Here is an 18,112-nt window from a genome sequence, read left to right as displayed (position 1 = left end):
AGCCCCGCTGGCTTCCCTGCTGGGCGTGTCACAGACGTTAGCATGCGTTCCTGAAGCCTCCATGCCTATAGACAGGACTGTTGCCAGCTTTCTTTCTGTTTTTTTTTAAATTTAGGCTTTGCTGAATCTTGGTTGCCATGTATGGGCTTCTATTAATAGCTGTGTGTCGAGGGTGCAGCAGTTGCAGCACGCAGGTTTAGTTGCTACAAGGCATGTGGGCTCTTAGTTCCCCGATCAGGGCCGAACTCATGTGTCCTGCATTGGAAGGAAGATTCTTAACCACTGTACTACCAGGGAAGTCCCATGACAATCCCCATCTTCTGGGTAAGAAATCCAGGCCCAGAAGGAGAAGCCGCACAGCCTGGAAGCTGCAGAGCTGACATCCACCTCCTGGATCTTTCCCTCTGAATGGGCTCATGTGGCAGAGGGTGTGTCTTTCAAACAACCACTGACCACATCAGATGCCACTGCTGGCACGCCTGGCCTCCATTCTCCAGGCCCACTGACCAAGATCCTACGCTGACCACAGGGAGCGCTGACTAGAAGCCTTGGATGTGGGTGGACCTGACCCCGACCCCTGGGCCTCCGGGCACATCAGGGCCCCAGTGGATGCATTAAGCGTAGGAGGGTGGTTGTTCAGTCGCTCAGTCGTGTCCGACTCTGCGACCCCACGGACTGCAGCGCCAGCCTTCCCTGTTCTTCACCACCTCCCGGAGTTTGCCCAAACTCCTCGAGTCGGTGATGCCATCCATCCATCTCATCCTCTGTCGTCCCCTTCTCCTCCTGCCTTCAATCTTCCCCAGCATCAGGGTCTTTTCCAATGAGTCGGCTCTTCCCATCAGGTGGCCAGAGTATTGGAGCTTCAGGCTCAGTAACAGTTCTTCCCGTGAATATTCAGGGTTGATTTCCTTTAGGACTGGCCTTGGGTGAAAATACGCAAACGAAGGCCTCGTGAATTTTCTTCAAGTGCATCTTTGAAGACCTTGTGTCCTCATTAGGGCAGCCAGGCTGACTGATGGGGGAGGGGGGTGCGGTGCAGGCCTCGGAGACGCAAACCCAGCCACTGGCCTGGCCCCCCGGCTCAGGACCTTCACCTTTCTGGGCCAGTTTCCACACCCGCAGCAGAGGGCAGCTCAGTCCCGCCCTCACCCAGACCCAGGCCGGCTGTGCCCAGGGCCCCGTGTAGCAGGTTCGAGGGGCTGGTTGGAGAACACAGCCTGTGGAGCCCCAAACGCCCGCTGCCTGGCCTGGCCCTTTGTGGAAAGCCCGCCAACCCTTGACCTGGAAGATGGGGTAACTGTCCCTCCCAGAGCGAACGTGGGCTCCGCGGGGCCCATCCCCAGCATGGCCCCTGCCGGTCAGCAACCCCTGGGGGCTGTTTCAAGATTTAGGGAGAGGTGATGTGCTTGACCCATAGCACGATATCTGGTCCCCAGAGCGTGACTGGTGAACTTGAGCTACTGTCCTCCCACGACGGGACCGGGAGGACCACCGCCTGGCGAGCTCCAGGATGTGGGCTGACCTTCCAGCTAGACGGGTCTTGTTCTGGAGGACTGCCCTGGGGAGGCCATCTCGGCTGCCGTTAGCTGCAGCTCGTAAGGACGAGCTGAGCTGCCCCAGCCGGCGGCAGCCCTTCGGTGAGAGCTCCCCCATGCCCCGTGCGCCCTGGGCTGGCGGCGACAATGCCCCCGGATGTGGGCCTCCAGCCCCTGTTGCTGAGCTGCCCGCCCACCGGCCGCGGCTATTGTCTCCTGGGCCCCGGTGTGGCTCAGGGCAGGGGCCGGCGGGCAGGGGGACTGTGGGAACGGATTAGAGGCCAGGGGCCGGCTTGCGTCCCCCCTGCACCAACTCCTGATCAAAGGCATTCCTGGGATGACAGAGCCCTGTGCGCTGGGAGGCCGGCCCAGCGTGCGGGACACACGCCCCACACAGGCGCCCCCCACCACTGCTCCCCGGAGCTGGGACTGGGTTCACAGTGGGACAGCCAACCCCTGCCACCTGCAGGGCCCAGAGATACGGCTGCCTGGCTTCCAGGGGCACAGGTTCGGGGTGGGGGGGAGGTGGGAGCCTGGCCCCCAGCTGTGGTCACCCAGGGCCCTGACTGTGACCTCCTCTGCAAACATGCCTGCCCAGGGACCACCCCCCGCCCCCGGCCTTAGCACACAGGCCGTGTCCCGGGGCTTACTGAGCCTACTCGGCAGGATCAGGAGCTGCCCAGCTCCAAGGGAGCCCCCAGCCCTGGATGCCTCGAAACACATGGGGCCTGCCCACCACACCCGGGTCCCGAAGGGCCTCTGCAGCTCCACGCGCCCCACTGTATGCAGGCCGGGGCGCACCCCACCAGCCAGACGGCTGTCTTTCAGGGCTCACAGTCCAGAGCGAGGAAGAACCACGTGTGATGGTTCCTGGACCACCCAGAGTCGCCCGTCGGGGCCGGGTGGGGAATGCTTGCAGAGGGTCTTAGGTCAGCCTGGGGGCGGGGACTCCAGGCACAAAACTGGAGGCGGTGTAGTCCTGCAGTCCTGAGGGCAGGAACTTCGGGGCTAGACGGGGGTGACGCTGGGGGAGATGGGGGCGAGGCCCCGGAGTTGGGCCCAGGTCCCAGGAGCACGGAAGGAGCCAGAAGGAGCTAGAAGCCCCAGTGAAGTCTGGCAGAGGGTGGAGGGGCCGCCCGAGGCAGGGAGACTGGCTGGGAGGCAGGGAGGCCCCAGGTGAGTGGTTGTGGGCCCAACATTGAACAGCTTTGTCTCAGAAGCCCCTCAAAGGCCCGCATTTGTTTTCATGACAGGCACGGGGCAGCCAGACCGCCAGGGCATGGGGCCTTCACTGCCGTCCCAGGAGGGGACCCTTCTGGGCCTGCAGCATAACTGAGAGCAGCCCACCCCGCTCCTCCCGGGGGCTTCGCCGCTGGAAAGATGGGCCCTGGAGGACCCTCAGCCCAGACCCTGTGTGTGCTGGGGGCCCCCCCCTTTGCCTCCCCACCTCCCCTGCTCCGCACACAAGGGCCGCCTCCCCGTCACACCATCTTCCTTCCACTGTCCGACCTGTCAGCCCACAAACACATCTTCCACCTGAAACCCTAGACTCCATACAACAGCCCGCAGCCCCGGCCGCCCCGGCGTCCACCTCCCCCCACTGCTTCCTCTGTTGATTCTCACTGGAACTTAATGCAATCAGTCTTGCCTCTAGGAAGGTGTGTACTCAGTCACGTCCGACTCTCTGTGACCCCATGGACTGCAGCCCGCCAGGCTCCTCTGTCCACGGGATTCTCCAGGCAGGAAGACTGGAGTGGGTCACCATTTCCTTCTCCAGGGGATCTTCCCGACCCAGGGATCGAACCTGTTGTCTCCTGTGTCTCCTGCATTGCAGGCAGGTTCTTTACCCACAGAGCTAACAGGGAAGCCCCTGCTCCCCACTGAAACTGCCCCCCAAGATACCCCAGGCCCTGATGGTGTCAGAGCCTCGCTTGGGCCCCTCTAGGCCTGCGGTCTGGGGGGACAGACCATCGATGTCTCTGGGCCCCGGGGCACGTCCTGGGGTGAGCCACCGCAGAGGAGCAGACTGGCCCGGCCTTCAGGCGCCCCCCGCTGCAGCTCCATCCCTCCGCCCCTGGTGTACGGGGACTGGGGACTCCATTTCAGAGCACCCTGCGGGCTCCCAGGGCAGGGACCTTGCCTCTCTCCCTCAATCCAACCGGCAAAGCAGCCATCAAGCCCCTCCATCCCACCCCCTCCCGGAAGCTACAGGCTCCGTGGACTCATGGGGCCCCCACCCCACCCCTGCAGCCTGGTACAGAGCAGGCGCTTCCTAAGGGCTGCAGAGAGCTGACCTGGTGTGTAGAGGTAGACTGGCCACGTGACCCAGGCCTACTCCTGGCTCAGTGAACGCTTGTGTGGGGGGGCAGACGGAGGGTACCTCAGGGACCCCCAGGCTTTGAGAAGAGGCCCCGGCTCCCGCAGGGCTGGAACCAGGGTTCACATAGTATTTCCATCTGGCGGTGGGAATGTGGGCAGTTCGCAGGCCTCTGAAGCCCAGGGGCAGCCTCGCAGGTGGCCAGGTCCGGGCAGAGGCCACTGGACTGCGGACTGGACACTCACATCACTCCCGCGGGCTCAGGGCCCCTTGGGGCCACGATTCACCTAGAGCAAACAGCATTTTGTGCCAGAAGAGTTAAGGAATGCCAACTTTACTTGACTATCTGCAAATAACTGGAGGGGGCGAACTGGCCAGACGTGGGCTGATCCATGGGGGGACAGTACGGTGGCATGATTGGGCCCCCAGCTGCTGTCTGAAGCGGTCAGGGCCGCTTGTAGGCACATCCCCCATCTCCGGGGACCCACGTGGCACCACCCCCCCCACCGACCTCTGGTTTGGATTCCCTCCTGCTTCTCGCCAGGCGACCGCTGATACGTCGAGGCGTTCTTGGCTCTCACGACTGGACGTCCTGTCACCTAGTGGATGGAGGCCAGGGAGGTGGGCAGACACCCCGTGACACCCCACGGCGCCCGGGGCGGCCCCCGCCACAAGAGGACCCGGCCCGGTGTCCGCAGTGACCCACCTGCCACCCCGCCCCAGGAAACAGACAAGAAGGCGCCGCGCTGGGGTTTTACCGATTTTATTTCTAGACTTTTCACGTTTGTCTTGTTTCCTGCTGGAAACGTGCCGGTTACATGTCTGTGCTGGGAAACACCGTGGTGTGCGGCCGTGAACACACACAGACCCCCAAGCGCCCGCCCGCCGGACCCCCGCCCGCTCGCCAGCCCCCGGGGCAGGCTGCCTGTGCCGCCAGACCTGCCCCGCCTTTGGCCTCAGAGCACACACGTTCCCCCACCCCCCTCCACCGCAGACCGTCCTGCTCGGACCCCCGTTTGGTGCAGACAGAGGTGCCGCAGCCAGGAGGGTTGAGGTAAGCGCAAGCGGGTCGGCCGCAGGGTGGGCGGGGGTGGGGGGCCTGCACCAGCCAGGGGCCTGGGGGTTGCGGCTGTCCCGCCTGGGGCCGCGGCGGACGGTGCAAGTCCTTTTGGTTCGGCAGCGTGCTTGGCGGCTCTCGGGCATACAGCCCCGTTAGCTGGCTTATCATTGAGATCTGAAGTCTCTTTAAATGAGCAATTATTATTATTTTTTTTTTTTGCTATAATGACCAGAACCACAAACAGAACACTAATATAACACATACAGCACACCCCAAACCGAAACATAGTCTGGGGGCGATTGCAATCATGCCAAATGACCAAGTCCTACAGCACAGCACCACGTGGAACATGAAGACACACTGGTTACAAGAACAACAACAGTAATGCAGTTTTCATAGCTATACGCAAAGAACGATACAGCCGTAAAAAACCTACTGGATGGTCAATCTCAGGCGCAGAGTCCAGCATTACAGGCGCAGGGCAGAGGAAACGGACGCGGCCTGTCTCCAGAGACGCCCAGGGGTCCTCGTGAACGTGCCCGGGGGTCGGGGATCCCCACCGGGCCCCTTTTTTTGGGTTCTCGTCCACGTGTCTGTCTGCCGAAGCAGGAGGCCGTGGGTCAGACAGAGCCTGACCGCCTGGTCTGCAAATGGCTAAGTGAAGCTTGAGGTATTGTGAAACAGGAACCTTTTTGGAATAGAGCAGTAATCACATTAAGTCAAAATTGATCACATAAAAAAAAAAAAACCTACAAAAAAAAGGCATCCGTAATACATTTTTTTTTTCTATGAGAAAATTCAAACTAGAACATGGCTAGTATATGACATTGTAAAACAAACAAAAAAAAAAGTCTGATACTCCAATAGCAGCAAAACAATGTGAAAGATAAAGAGAAGCAATGTGAATGTTTCCAAACTGTTCTGGGAAGTCATCGGTAGCAGCGAATAAAGAAAACGGAGCCGCAGCCTGTCCCTCGAGTGGTCCCCGCCCACCTCCCCTCCGCACACGTCCACCCTCACCTCCTCGCTCCCTTCAAACACTCCCTACAGAATAATTACAAAAAGGTACATAGCCAAGATGTGCAAATTACCTATCGGTTGCTAAGTTTCTTTTATGAAAGGAGGGGTCGGAGATTGTATTAGAACTGAACTTGTTTCTAAGCATCCTACTTGTCCTTGAAACTGATGCCTCTCCAATTGGATCACTCTGGAGTGATCAAACAGGCCAGATCAGCTAAATTCACATCTTTGTGTTTTTCTCTCGGGATTTTTTTCCCCCCTTTCCTATAAAAGGATCTAACTTTAATAAACTGTCCTACACTTGCAACATCTAAGGCAGAAAAGTGTGTATGTGTGTGTGTGTATGTGTGTGTAAATCAAGGGGAGATTGCATTACTTTATAAATCATACTGGCCTTACGAACACCCTCTGCAATAAATATTCTTTTTTAGCCTTAACTATAAATTATATATTTTAGTGTTTAAAAACCTTCCGTTGCAAAACATCTAAAGTTAACTCTGAAACTGCTGGTTCTCTAGGTAAACCTTTAAGGCCTCTACTTTCAAACACCAGTTGGCACTGAAGGATTCCTAAACTTCAGCTTCTCTACAGAAAAGGAAAGGAATACACCATCCTGGCAACGTGAAGAATGAATGCACACTTTCTTCTCCTCGACCAGAACCTAGCCCTCCAAATTATCACCACCCCCTCCCGCTAACACCACAGTGTCAAGCACCTGCCTTGCGTCCTGCCTGCACCCTAGTACTGGAATATCCCCAAACCATTCCATTAGGAAACTGTTCCCCGCCCTCCACACACCACAGAAGCAGAGATGTCACCTAGAGACTGAAAGTGCTTTGAAATGGAATGGTTTTGGAATATCGAGAAGGAAAAAAAACCAACAAAACAGAACAGAACAGCTGTAGATTTCACCTGGATATAAGCAGGCTGCAGGTCTGTTGAGTGAGAAAAAAAAAAAAAAAAACCAGCATCTCATAAACAGGTTAACTACAAAAATATGAAGATTATAAAAATAGAATATATTAGGTCACTATTGCAGTTTCTCTTTCTGGTAGTGGACGCGAGGAGTTGGCGGCAGCCTTCCATCACCGTGATGCAAGCCGGCGCCTGACAAACCCCTCTGGTGGTCAGTCCACAGGGAGAAAGAGGATTAGCCTTTCCAAGATGCCGAGCTCTAATGCTACCCTAGCTGAGAGGTTACATTACATCAACCATTGACAAGGTGAAGGTTACACGCCTACCTACAAAATAAAATAAACACATGACTTATAAAGTGACTACATGCGTAAGCGAGATACAAGATGCCTAGAACTGCTTTAAAGCCGTGTCCTTAAGAAAAGCACACGCGTATGCTCCCCTACCTAAAATCCTCTTCTACTTTAAAAATGGGATGTGGACTTTTTTCTATTATTTTTTTTTTAAGAAACATTTTTAAGCTTTTTTTGTTTGTTTTAAACACATGAAGAATCAAATCTAATCCTCTCCCGCAGACTCGCTCCTTGTGTTAATGTCTATTCTTACAACACGGAGACACAAACACATGAATATCAAAACTAGTTGATTACGGGGCATAAAATCCTCTATTTTTGTAGCACAACCCTCTCCCCTCTCTCCAGCTCAGGGTTATGTAAATACTATTTTTTTTTCCTCTCCTTTTTTGTTTTTTTTTTTTAAAGAGAACTTTTCGGGTACTTTTTTTCCTTTTGCTTAAGTCAGAGACGGAAGGGAGAAAGAGCGAAGGAAAACACCAGGACGGTGAGGAGGGGGCCAGGCCGGGCGCCTCTGTCCCCGGAGCCCCGGGGCGGCCCCTCCCTCGCCGGGCGCGCTCAGATGTTCACGTCGCGCACGTCGGTGGGTGTGCAGGCCAGGTCCACCTCCTCCTCCTCCTCCTCCTCCTCCGCGGCCTTGGGGTCCAAGTTCTGCTGCTGGGCCTGGCGCAGGCTGGACTCCAGGAGGGCTTCGATCTGCTCCTGGCAGGCGCGGAGGCAGTCCTGGGAGAGGTGGGTGGGCACGGGGCTCTCAGAAGGGTCTCCACTAACCTCATACGCTGAGGACACTTCCCCGACCCCGGGATCCACAGTGCCGACCCTCTCTGGCCACCAGCTGCCCCCTGCCCTGGCCCGAGGAGCCCAGAGATCACCCAGGCAGTTGCGAGCCTGCTCAGGACCCAGGGGCTCCGGTGGACACAGGCGACCCTGCCCACCTGCCCGGAGCCCCCAGGTTCCCACTGGCCCCACTGCGGCCCCCTCAGCATTCGGCACCATCATCTGAGCCCGGACCGGAGGCCCGCTGAGCCCCCGCTTCTTGGACTTAACCTCTGTTGTGTCAGCCCTGGTGGTGAACCCAGCCACGCGTGAAGAACGGCCGTCAAAAGTGTTAGGCCGTGCATGACCCAGGATGAACGCCGAGCGGCCCCGGGGGACTTGGGTCCTTTACCGCCATCCTCTCCCGCTTGGACCTGCATCCCTGGAGATGCTCCGGCCAAGCACGGCTCCTGCCCGCCACAGAGGCCGTGGGCCTCTGCCGGTCCCGCTCGGGGGCAGATCTCCCAGCAGCTCGAAGGCGCCACTGGCAGTCCGGTGGCCACGGCTCCCGGGCTGAACAGAGAGGCCACACGGGGTTTCTCTCCTAGAACCAGGAGAAGGCTTCAGGGCAGCCTGGAACCCAGACCCAAGCCTTTCCCACAAAAGTGAGGCTCGGCGTGGGCAGGCACCCCCAGCATCCACCTAGGTGGGGCTGGAAACGGTGAACACTGCTCCAGAGCAGAGAAGCTGGACCAGGGGGGCTTGAGTGGACCCCCGGGGGTCTCCCGCAGATACAGGCTTTACGGGCTGGGGAGGCTTTCCGAGACACCTTCTCAATATTCATCACCGCAAAGGAAAAAGGCATGTATGTGCACATGGCCCCATTTTACAGAGGCGGAAGCTGGGCAGGGGACCCAAGACTGCTGACACCCCCCTCAGACTCCCATCCAAACACCCACCTCTGCCTCCGGAGAGCCCTCCCACTTCCCCACCATGGCAGGAAGCCCCCCTCTCCCCTCCCGGAGATGGCTCGCTTGCCCCTGAAATTCGGGGGGCCATGCAGTGGAGCTAGAGCAGAGGGGTACAGGAAGGGGCCCCCTCAGCCTCACAGCCTCATCCCGTGGAAGGCAGATGGGGCCACGCCTCCACCACCGAGAACTTTCTGTCTGAAGCTCAGTGCCGTTTGTCACCTGGTCACCAGACTAACGACTCCCCCACCGCCCCGGCCTTCAGCCGGGAAGCCTTTGTCTCAGGTCTAATTACAACAGTCTCTATTCAAATCAGGGGTCATGCAGCCGTTTCCTACAACTGTCTGGGGACAGCACTGTCCGTGGCGTTTCTAGCCGAGGCTGACCCCTGGCAGTGAGGCCAAGATGCCCGCTCCCTCTCCATGGGGTGCCCTCTCCGAGATGCCCATGCCTCCAGACAGGAAAGCTTCCTCCTCTGGGGGTCACGCAGGCCGCAGCCAAGTACTGCTGGCAGAGGTCAGGCGGGCGTCCACCCCACACCCCGCTTTCCTCTGCCTCCCGCCTGCTCGAGAGGGGACCACCAGCAGCCCGAGCCGGACCTGGACTAGGGTCAAGGCAGTCACTGGCTCCCCCACGGCACCCTGCAGGTCCGGTGTGACTCCCCCCGCACCAAACCTTGCTGGTCTAATTTGGTAAATGCCCCTGACCCTTGTAACTGTCACTTTAATTGTTTAGGAAAAGAATGGGGGATAAGACAATGGCACCTTTAAGGAGAAAGAGACAATGGACTCCGGCATTCACAGAAGCAGCCTCTCAAAAGGGGCCATAAAAACAAGTTGTCTGGAGCAGGCTCGCCATGGAGGGAGACCTCACAGGAGCCCTTGTAAAGCGTCCATTTATCGGGCATCCGCATTGTCGCCCGGACAAAGCTCGAACGGTCCCCACCCCACACGACATTAGGGCACGGACCGTTGACCCCGCCTGCCTTGAGGCCCTTCTTCTTGGATGGCTCCCCCACCCGGGAGGGGTTTAGGCTCCAGGGGCCCCCAGGGACCACCCTCCTACCCACTGACAAGTTCCGGAGTCTTTTCTCCCCAAAGGAGCCCCCCCCCCCCCCCCCCCCCCCCCGCAACCCCAGGAAAGGGCGTGGCATGCCCCCAGGCACTCTGCCACGGCCGCAGCCTGGCTCCAAGCCTGACGCAGACAGCTGCCGGTCCGTCCATGCTCCACGAGGCCCCTGCTTCCCAGGCCCTTGACGACCTCTAGTACCCAGAGCCGGGCAGGCCCCCTGCCCACGCGGGAGCGCGTCACTCACCGGGTCGCATCTGATCACCTTGGAGAGGAACCGTGTCAGGCGGTGATAGGAGAGGAAGCCGCTGGCGCTTCCCAGGTGCAGGCCTTGCACCGCGGCCACCACGCTCCCGGCAGCCACCATGGAGGGCGGGTTGGAAATGAACTTCACGTCTGGCAGGGGGAGACAGAGCCAAAGGGGTTGAGTGGGGACGCCCCAGGACCCTGTGATCAGGGCCGCCCCCCCCCCCCCCCGCCCCAGCCTGTCCTGCAGATTTCAAAGGGATGGTCAGGAAGTAGGCGAGGCGCCCCACGCTCCAGCCTTGATCACCACCCTGGGCGGCAGAGAGAGCAAGTCAGCTCAGGCTCCCTGAGCACGGCCCGCGATGCTCATTTACAGACACCAGAAAAGCAGACCAGGAAAACCGCTGGCGGAGGCCTCTTGGCATGGAAGCCCATGAATGGATCGTTTATTCACACAGGCACACAGAAGAAGAGTCGTAAGAAGGTGGGGCACACCCACGAGGAGGGTGGTGTCTCTGTGCCATGCTAACCCCGCACCGGGGCGGCCATCCTCCACGCGGGGAGACCTGCCCAATGTTCACTCCATTTACCCGCCCCCAGGGACCTGGGAGGGGCGCAGCGTGACTTCATGACTGCACCCGCCTGTCCTCAGCAGCTCTCCGCACGCTGCTGGGCAAGTGTCCACCCCAGGCAGTGCGGTGGTGGGGGGGGGGAGGCTGGCTCCCTCGGTGGCCCCCGGCCAGGGTCACCTGTCGGCCACCCCCTGCTGTGCTGACCCCTGGCTTCCCTTCGGGGGGAACAGTGTCATGGGGGGGTGGAAAAGCCACGAGGGCCACGGAAGGGACCCAGGGCCTGCAGGCTACCCCTTTGTCGTTTTCAACGAGGAATGACTGGTGGGAGGCCGCTGATTTCAGCATCTGAACCAGGCGGGGCCTCTTGGCCTGGAATCTGGGCCCTTAGGAGGTCAGTCCCCGCCGCCTCACCCTGCCCCACTGAGCTGAGTGGGAGGGGACGGGGCACAAAGGCAGTGGGACCCCCGGGGGGCCCCCCGCCCCGCGGCCTGGCTGGAGACTTCATTCTAAGAGCAAACAGCCAGGCCTCCTTCCAGGGAGCAGGAGCCCGCAGGAGGGCTGGGAGGGGAAAAGACAGCCAGCCCTGAAGGGGAGACGAAGTTGCGGCTGGGTGCTCGAACCACTTAAAACAGGAACGCCCCCCCAAACAGGAGCAGGTCCACCCAGCCTGGGAGCGTTTCATCAGGGCCCATCAGAATCTCGGACATCGCTGTGGCCAGAGCACGGCTTCTGACTGGCCGCGCCTGGAAAGCCCCGTGCGGCAGGGAAGGGATGACACGCTTGGACTGTGTGCACAAGCACGCGTGTGCGCACGTCTGCAGGCACCCTGGGGCCTTATCTGCTTAGAGGAGGGTGCACAGATTTCAACCCGGAGCCTCCAACGGCTGTTCCTATTTGCTGCCCAGCCCATGGGGTCGCCAAGTCAGACACGACTGAGCGGCCGAGACTCCAGCGGGCCACAGCCGGGGTGGTGGGCGTCGGAGCTGACCCCGCTCGGGCCTGTTCTCTCAGCCTGGTGCCGTGCCAGCCTCAAAGAAGCGCTCCTCGCAAGACACGCTCCACTGCGTACCCACACGGGCCAGGCGGCCCTGCTGGTAAAGAACCTGCCTGTTGGAGCAGGTGATACAAGAGACCCAGGTTCAACCCCTGGGTCGGGAAGATTCCCCTGGAGAAGGAAACGGCAACCCACTCCAGTATTCTCGCCTGGAGATGCCCACAGACTGAGCAGCCCGGTGGGCTATGGTCCATGGGGTCGCAAAGAGCCGGACACGGCTGAGCAACTTGACCACACAGCGCGCACACACGGACACACACATCAGCAGCAGAGCCAACCCCACCCGGCGTGTGGGTGACGTGCCCCCCGCCCCTGGGCACCTAGTCAGGAACCTAGGTCTGCCAGACGCCCGCCCCCCTCCACAGCACCTTTTAAAGGGACCCCTGCCATGTGGAGGGCAAAGCATCTCCTGGGACGCATACTCATGCCTCCACTTCACAAAACCTGTTTGAGGCTGTAGCATGCCCTTCTCATCTTAAGAGACGCCCCCCCCCAACCCCCCGGCCTTGTGACTAAAGCACACAGCTGCGCCACGGAAGTTCAACAGCTCAGGACCCGGTTGGGGGGTGCTGCTCCCCCGGGCCCCTCCACCGATGCTGCTGCAGATGAAATGCTGAGTCACCCCGGGCCGTCCCCCCACCTTCGCCCCAGGTGTGCCCAGGTATCTGTGACTCCAGGCCAGGGGCGCTGGCTGAGCTGGTTCTTAGACAACTGCCAGAGCGCGGGCACCGCACACGGGCACGACCTCTGTGCCCGGCTTCTGCGCTGTCTGCATCCCACCCAGGCCACACACCCCGCTTCCTGGGGTCCCAGGAGTTGGGGGGAGGGGCTCCAGGCTGTCCCAGCTATCCTTGGGGGACCGCGTGCAAGAACCGTTCCTTGCATTATCTGCGGGAAAGTTGGTCATTTCTCTGAACCGCTTTCAGCTCCATAAAAGGCTGTCTGCAAATCTCTGGAGGCTTCTCTTCTCGGAGGCGTCCCAGCCAGAGAATGCCTCCCTGCCCGCCTGCTGGGCTGGTCCCTGGAGGCCGGGGAGACACGCGTGAGAGCCCCTCCTTCCACCCTGTCCCTGACCAAGGGAGGGTGCTGCGGGGCAGGAATGCCAGGGGAGGGGGCACCCTCCCCCCTCAGATCCATCCTAGCTGAGATGTTTTGCGCCTCTCATCTGCCCCCACCCCACGGCTCACTTGGCAGGACTTCTGAGGGGTCCTTCTTAGAGGGGTTCACGCCTTGAGCAGGCAGAAGAAGGGGGCAGCAGAATCTCTCCACCTCCCCTAACCTGGAAACCTCAGCCACCACTACAGCCCCTAGACATGGAGAGGGTGACATCAGATGGTGTGCGGGGGATCCCACCCCTTCTGGGGAGGGGGTGAAAGATGTCAACCCCTCTTTGGTGCAGCGTGGTCCTCAGGTTGCTCAGAGGGAGCCTCAAACAGGTCTGACTGCTGAGGCCTGGTGAGGGGGAGAGACGGCCGACAGAAGAACTGGGCAGGATGGGGCATGGGTGCCTGGCCAGGGTTCCCAGGGGTCCTGGGCCCAGATCATGGGATCGGAGGGAGGAAGGGGTCACAGGGCTCATGGAGCAGGGCTGGGAGAAGCAGGAGGCAGCACGTGTGTCTCCCTGGGTTCTGAGTGACTGGCCGCCTGGGGGCTGGGAAGAGGGCCCTGCCAGGGAGGGTCCCCCAGGGACGGTCCAGAGCTGTGCCAGGGGAGTGGGGCGGGGGGAGGGCTCCTGCTGCCAACCGCAGCGGCCTGAGCCCAGGCGCTCTGAAGCCGCTCCCAGGGAGAGCAAGAAGCGGAGCCGGCCTGCGGTGCCCCTGGCGGGGCCTCAGGCGGCCAAGCGCCTCTGCTGGCCGCCCCCGCGCCAGTGCCCAGAGCACGTGGTCCAGGCACTGCCGGCCGGCGCTCCCCACCCCTGGAGGCGCCCCTGGCAGGGGGCCCAGCTCGGGAGAGGCCAGGAGGGGGCCCCCGCAGCTCAGGCTCCTTGAGGACATAGGAAGAACGGGTTGGGGGGGGCGCGGTGGGGGGGCGGAGGCAGGCTGGACAGCCAAGGTAGACCCCTTTCAGCATGGAGTGACCCCTGCCCGCAGTGGGGAGCAGAAGCTACAGCAGCTGGCCGCAGGCAGAGTGGCCACCCGCCCCCGCGGCCACAAGCACTGGGTGGTAACGGACCAGCCTCTGCGCTCCCCGCCCAGGAGGCGACGCCCCCCTCCCTGGAGCCCTTAAAAGCAGCCCAGCCCTCTCTGCTCCCCAGAACAGGGGGCAGAGGAGTGCTTCCAAGAGCGGGAGGGGCCCGGGGACCATCTCCTCCAACGGGGAAACTGAGGCGGGGGCCACGCAGCTCCTCCTGGGCACCAGCGGCGGGGGCCAGCACCCTACCTGTGGCACAGAGGGCAACGAAGGTCTGTGCGTGTTTGCGGATGATCTGCTTGTTCTCCTCGGCCACCGGCATTTTGGAGAGAAAATGTTCAATGAAATCGTGCGGGGTCATGGCTGCCAGATTCCACTTGAGTTTGTTCACCAGGACCAGCTCCATGTGCTGCGGACCCGTGGGGAAAACGTGCGTCAAGAGAGGCGCAGGCGCGGACCCCAGTGGAGCAGGGGGCGAGGAGAGGGGACGGGGGTCGCTGGAGGGTCCGGGAAGTGAGGGGGACAGCGCGCGCCCCCACATTATGAGCAGGGACGGTGCTGCTCGCCAAGGGTCCTACCCTAAATGCAGCCCACCCTGGGCCAGCGGAGACCAGGAGCCCGCCCACACCTGGAACGCGGGGCCGGGTCAACCGCGCGGGCGCCGCCCCGCCGCCGCCGCTGGAGGGCGCGCGCCCCCAACTTTTCGCAGCGCTGGGGGCGCAGAGGCGGTGGGAGTCGGAGAGAAAGCGAGGGGGGCGGCGGCGCGGCTGCGGGGCGATGCGGGTCCCCGCCGCTCTTCAAGCGGGGCCCCACCCGTGCGGCCGCCTTCCTCGGGGGCCGCGGGTCTCTCAGCGGCCCGCCGGGGATCCGCACGCCTCCCCCACCCCGGGGTCCCGCGGCTAACGGGGCGTCCGGGACCCGTGGCGGGGGTCCCCGGGTTACCAGCAGCTCGTCGGGCCGGATGGAGTTGTCAGTGTAGATGCACAGCTTCTCGGCCGTCAGGGGGATGGTCTCCTTCATCTTCGAGGCCACGAACATGCAGGTGGCCCCCAGCAGCTGCAGGCGGCTCTTTTTCACGGGCTCCAGCGACAGGAAGCGGTCCAGGTAGTTCATGGCCAGCGGGAAGACCTCCTCCTCGCACTTCTGCTCCTCGCAGACCTGCGGGGGGCACCGGGGGCCGTGACCGCCGCCACCGCAGGGAGCGCCCGGCCCCCTCTGCGGAGACCTCGCGCCCCCCGGCCCGGCTCGCGCCTGGGCGGCCGGACTGCGGGGTCCCCGAGCGCGCGCGCGGAGGGTCGGGGCGGGGGGGGGCGGCAGAAGTTGCCCGCCGCCGCGCCCCCCTTCCCCGGGAGTCCCCAATACCCACCCACCCCGAAACTGAAAGGGAAAGTCCCAGCTAGGCTGGCACAGTGGGGGCGGGAGCGGGCACGGCTGGGCGGCGTGTGCCGCTCGCGGGCTGTGGGTCCCGGGGACCCCGGCCCTCGTGGGTGCTTCGGGAGCCGCCAGACCTGGGGTCGGCACCAAATGGGGCGCAGGGCCGCGGGGAGGGCCGCGGGGCTGGGCGCCGCGCTCGCAGCGCCTGCGAGACACAAAGGTGGCGTCCCAGGCCGCCGCGCCGCATTTCCCCAGACGTCATCTTTTCAAAAAATATTTAAAAATATAAAAAAATTTAGTGGGTACATAAAAAACCCCTGAAAATGACCCTCAGACTGTCCTTTACCCAGGCCGGGAATCAGGAGCTCGTTGCGGGCTCAGGGGGGAGCCCCAGGAATTCAAACTCGGGGGCCCCCCTTCCCCCTGGGCGCGGGCGCCGTTTCCCTCTCGCAAGGGCACCACGCCGCACTTTCAAAAATTATTTTAAAATACTTGCGGTGACCCGGGGAGCCCCCTGAAGGCCCGAAAACGTGCCCCTGGCCCCCAGCTCGCTCCAGACAGGTCCCCCAAGCTGAGACCCCGGCAAATGAGGGTCCATTCCCAGCGTCTTGGGGGCCACGCGACCTTGCAGCCCGGCGTGCTCTCCGGCCCAAGCTGGCCTTGCGGGACGCCCCGGGACCCACTGCTTGAACAAAGGGGCCCCTTTCCCGAGAGGGGTCCCCCCACAACTACCCGAGCTCTGTCCCCGCGCCCCTCCCGCTGGTTCGCGGTGGCGGCGCGGCCCCTCGCGGCGGCCCCAAGCGCCTGGCCGGCCGCTCCCCGCCCCCACTCTACCCCCAATTATTAATAAACACTTTTGCTTTGCAATAAAAGAACAAAGATGGCGCATAATACTGGCACGAGCGGCCCTTGCATACGTGTCCATGGATATTAATTTAAAAATCAAATCTATGCCCCCTCCCCCTGGATCTGGCGGCTCAGCAGCCGCGCGGCCACAAGAGGAGGCGCAGCGGGGCTGCGCGGTGGCGGTGCCGGCGGGGGCCACAAAGGACGCCCAGCCTGCGGGCCCGCACCCTGAAGCCACCTGGGGTGCCCCGGCAGTGGCTTTCCCCCAGGGTACCCCTCCTCGACCGCCGCCGCCTCCCTCCCCCTGCCACGAAAGGAATTATCTAACGACCCCACCCCCACCCCCTCCTTATTCAAAAAAATACCCTGAATATCTATATATTTTGGAACTGCGATTCCTAGCAACACTCTGGCAAACTTCAAAGTTCGGGTGGGAGAGAAGGGAGGGAGATGAGTGGCAAAGAAAAGTGGGTTTGCGCAACAAGTCGCAGGGAAGTGCTAAGAGAGCCGCCCGGAGCCCCGCACCTCTAGCATCCAGGTGGCCACGATCTTCCGCATGGACGGCAGGATCTCCTTCTGCACACACTTGAAGTAGGACACCGAGGGCGCGCAGGTCTCCTCCGCCTTGAGCATGGCCCGCAGCACTCGGTCGTTGAGGAGGTTGGCATCGGGGTACGCCCGGCGGATGGTCTCCATCTCGCAGCACAGGAGCTGGTGTGCCATGGCTGGGGGCTCGGCTAGGTGGCCTGGGGGCGGCGGTGGGTCCGGGGCTGGGTCGGCGCTCGGCTCGGGCTCCTGCTGCCCCGCGCTCCCTCGAGCTCGTCTGCCCCTCGCCGGAGCGCGCGGACGCTGCTGCTCTCTGCTCCTGCGCCGACAGCCCTCTGGAGGCTCTAGGACTTTGCAACTTCCAACAAAACTCCCCTGTAGCCCGTGTGACGTTACTGTTGTTAAGCAGAGATCAAAGCCGGGCAGAGAATGGGAGCGGGAAGGAGGGGGGCCGGGCGCAGGGGGAGGGGGCGCGGGCGCCGAGCGCCGGGGAGCGGCGAGGGGCAGAGCCCAAAAGCCATCCCGGAGGCGCCGCGCCTGCACCGCGCGGTGTTGCCCCCGAAGCCGGGTTTTCATAGAAATGCAAACCGTCCTAAGGCTGCCTTTATCGCCTCCGGGGAAGAGGGGTGCAGGAGCGGGGGTTGGGGGGGTGTCTGTCCGCTCCGAGTGGGTCCCGCAGGATTTGGGGGGTTGGGTGAAGGTGGCTCTGCAGAGGGGGACAGCTAGGAGGGCGGGCAGGCCACACGCAGCTGGGGGAGACCGCGTGGAGGGGGGACGCTGGGGTTCGGTGACACTGTGAGCCGGGAGAATGGGCGCATTTCCGAGAACGCCACGAGGGCACCCACGGGCGGAGGCAGCCAAGGAATCTTAGCGTCTACATCTTCTTTCATTTTCATTAACACGTGTAAATTTCAGGAACCATTTACCATTCAGGGACTCAGGGAAGAGCCGACAACCCCGGTGGAGGTTTCATTCCCGCACCGAGGGGGGTCTGTGCAAATGCCGGAGGGGTAACCCCAAAAGTTAAAGGGCTTTCAGCCTAACATGCGCTCGCTCAAAAAATAAAATAAAATAAATGCCCGAAAATTCCAGCAGCAGCCCAAGATGGTGGCCAGCATTTCCTTTGCCCTGTCCTCCTCGCCTGGGGGATCGGCGCGCTGTCTTCCTACCTTAGCTACTCCATTCTTGCGGGGGGGCCCCCAACCCTTCCCCCCCGCCCCCGCCCTGTGCCGGCAATTTTAACAGCTAGAAAAACACTCTGAAAGGAAGGCTGCAAAATAGTGGTCTCTGTCCTGTCTCATGTTTTTAATTAAAAATTAAGCTAAATCGCTGGAAATATTAGTCGCCTCCCC

General features: G+C 61.5%; 1 protein-coding gene across 1 annotated transcript; it reads right to left on the bottom strand.

Annotated features, from left to right (window-relative positions):
• Positions 1–7,360: 7,360 nt before the first annotated feature.
• Positions 7,361–17,157, bottom strand: CCND1 (cyclin D1). Its single transcript, XM_065937958.1, has 5 exons — positions 16,740–17,157; positions 14,937–15,152; positions 14,244–14,403; positions 10,240–10,388; positions 7,361–7,923 (listed from the first exon to the last, which is right to left on the bottom strand). Exons 1-5 carry the CDS (start codon positions 16,935–16,937, stop codon positions 7,759–7,761), a joined length of 888 nt encoding a protein of 295 aa, XP_065794030.1. The 5' UTR covers positions 16,938–17,157; the 3' UTR covers positions 7,361–7,758.
• Between the last annotated feature and the right edge of the window lie 955 nt (positions 17,158–18,112).

Source organism: Muntiacus reevesi, chromosome 5 (genome assembly GCF_963930625.1).
Source record: "Muntiacus reevesi chromosome 5, mMunRee1.1, whole genome shotgun sequence".
NCBI classification, from domain to species: domain Eukaryota; kingdom Metazoa; phylum Chordata; class Mammalia; order Artiodactyla; family Cervidae; genus Muntiacus; species Muntiacus reevesi.
The sequence above is the reverse complement of the archived record's forward strand: the minus strand, read 5'-3'. Positions and strand labels throughout refer to the sequence as shown.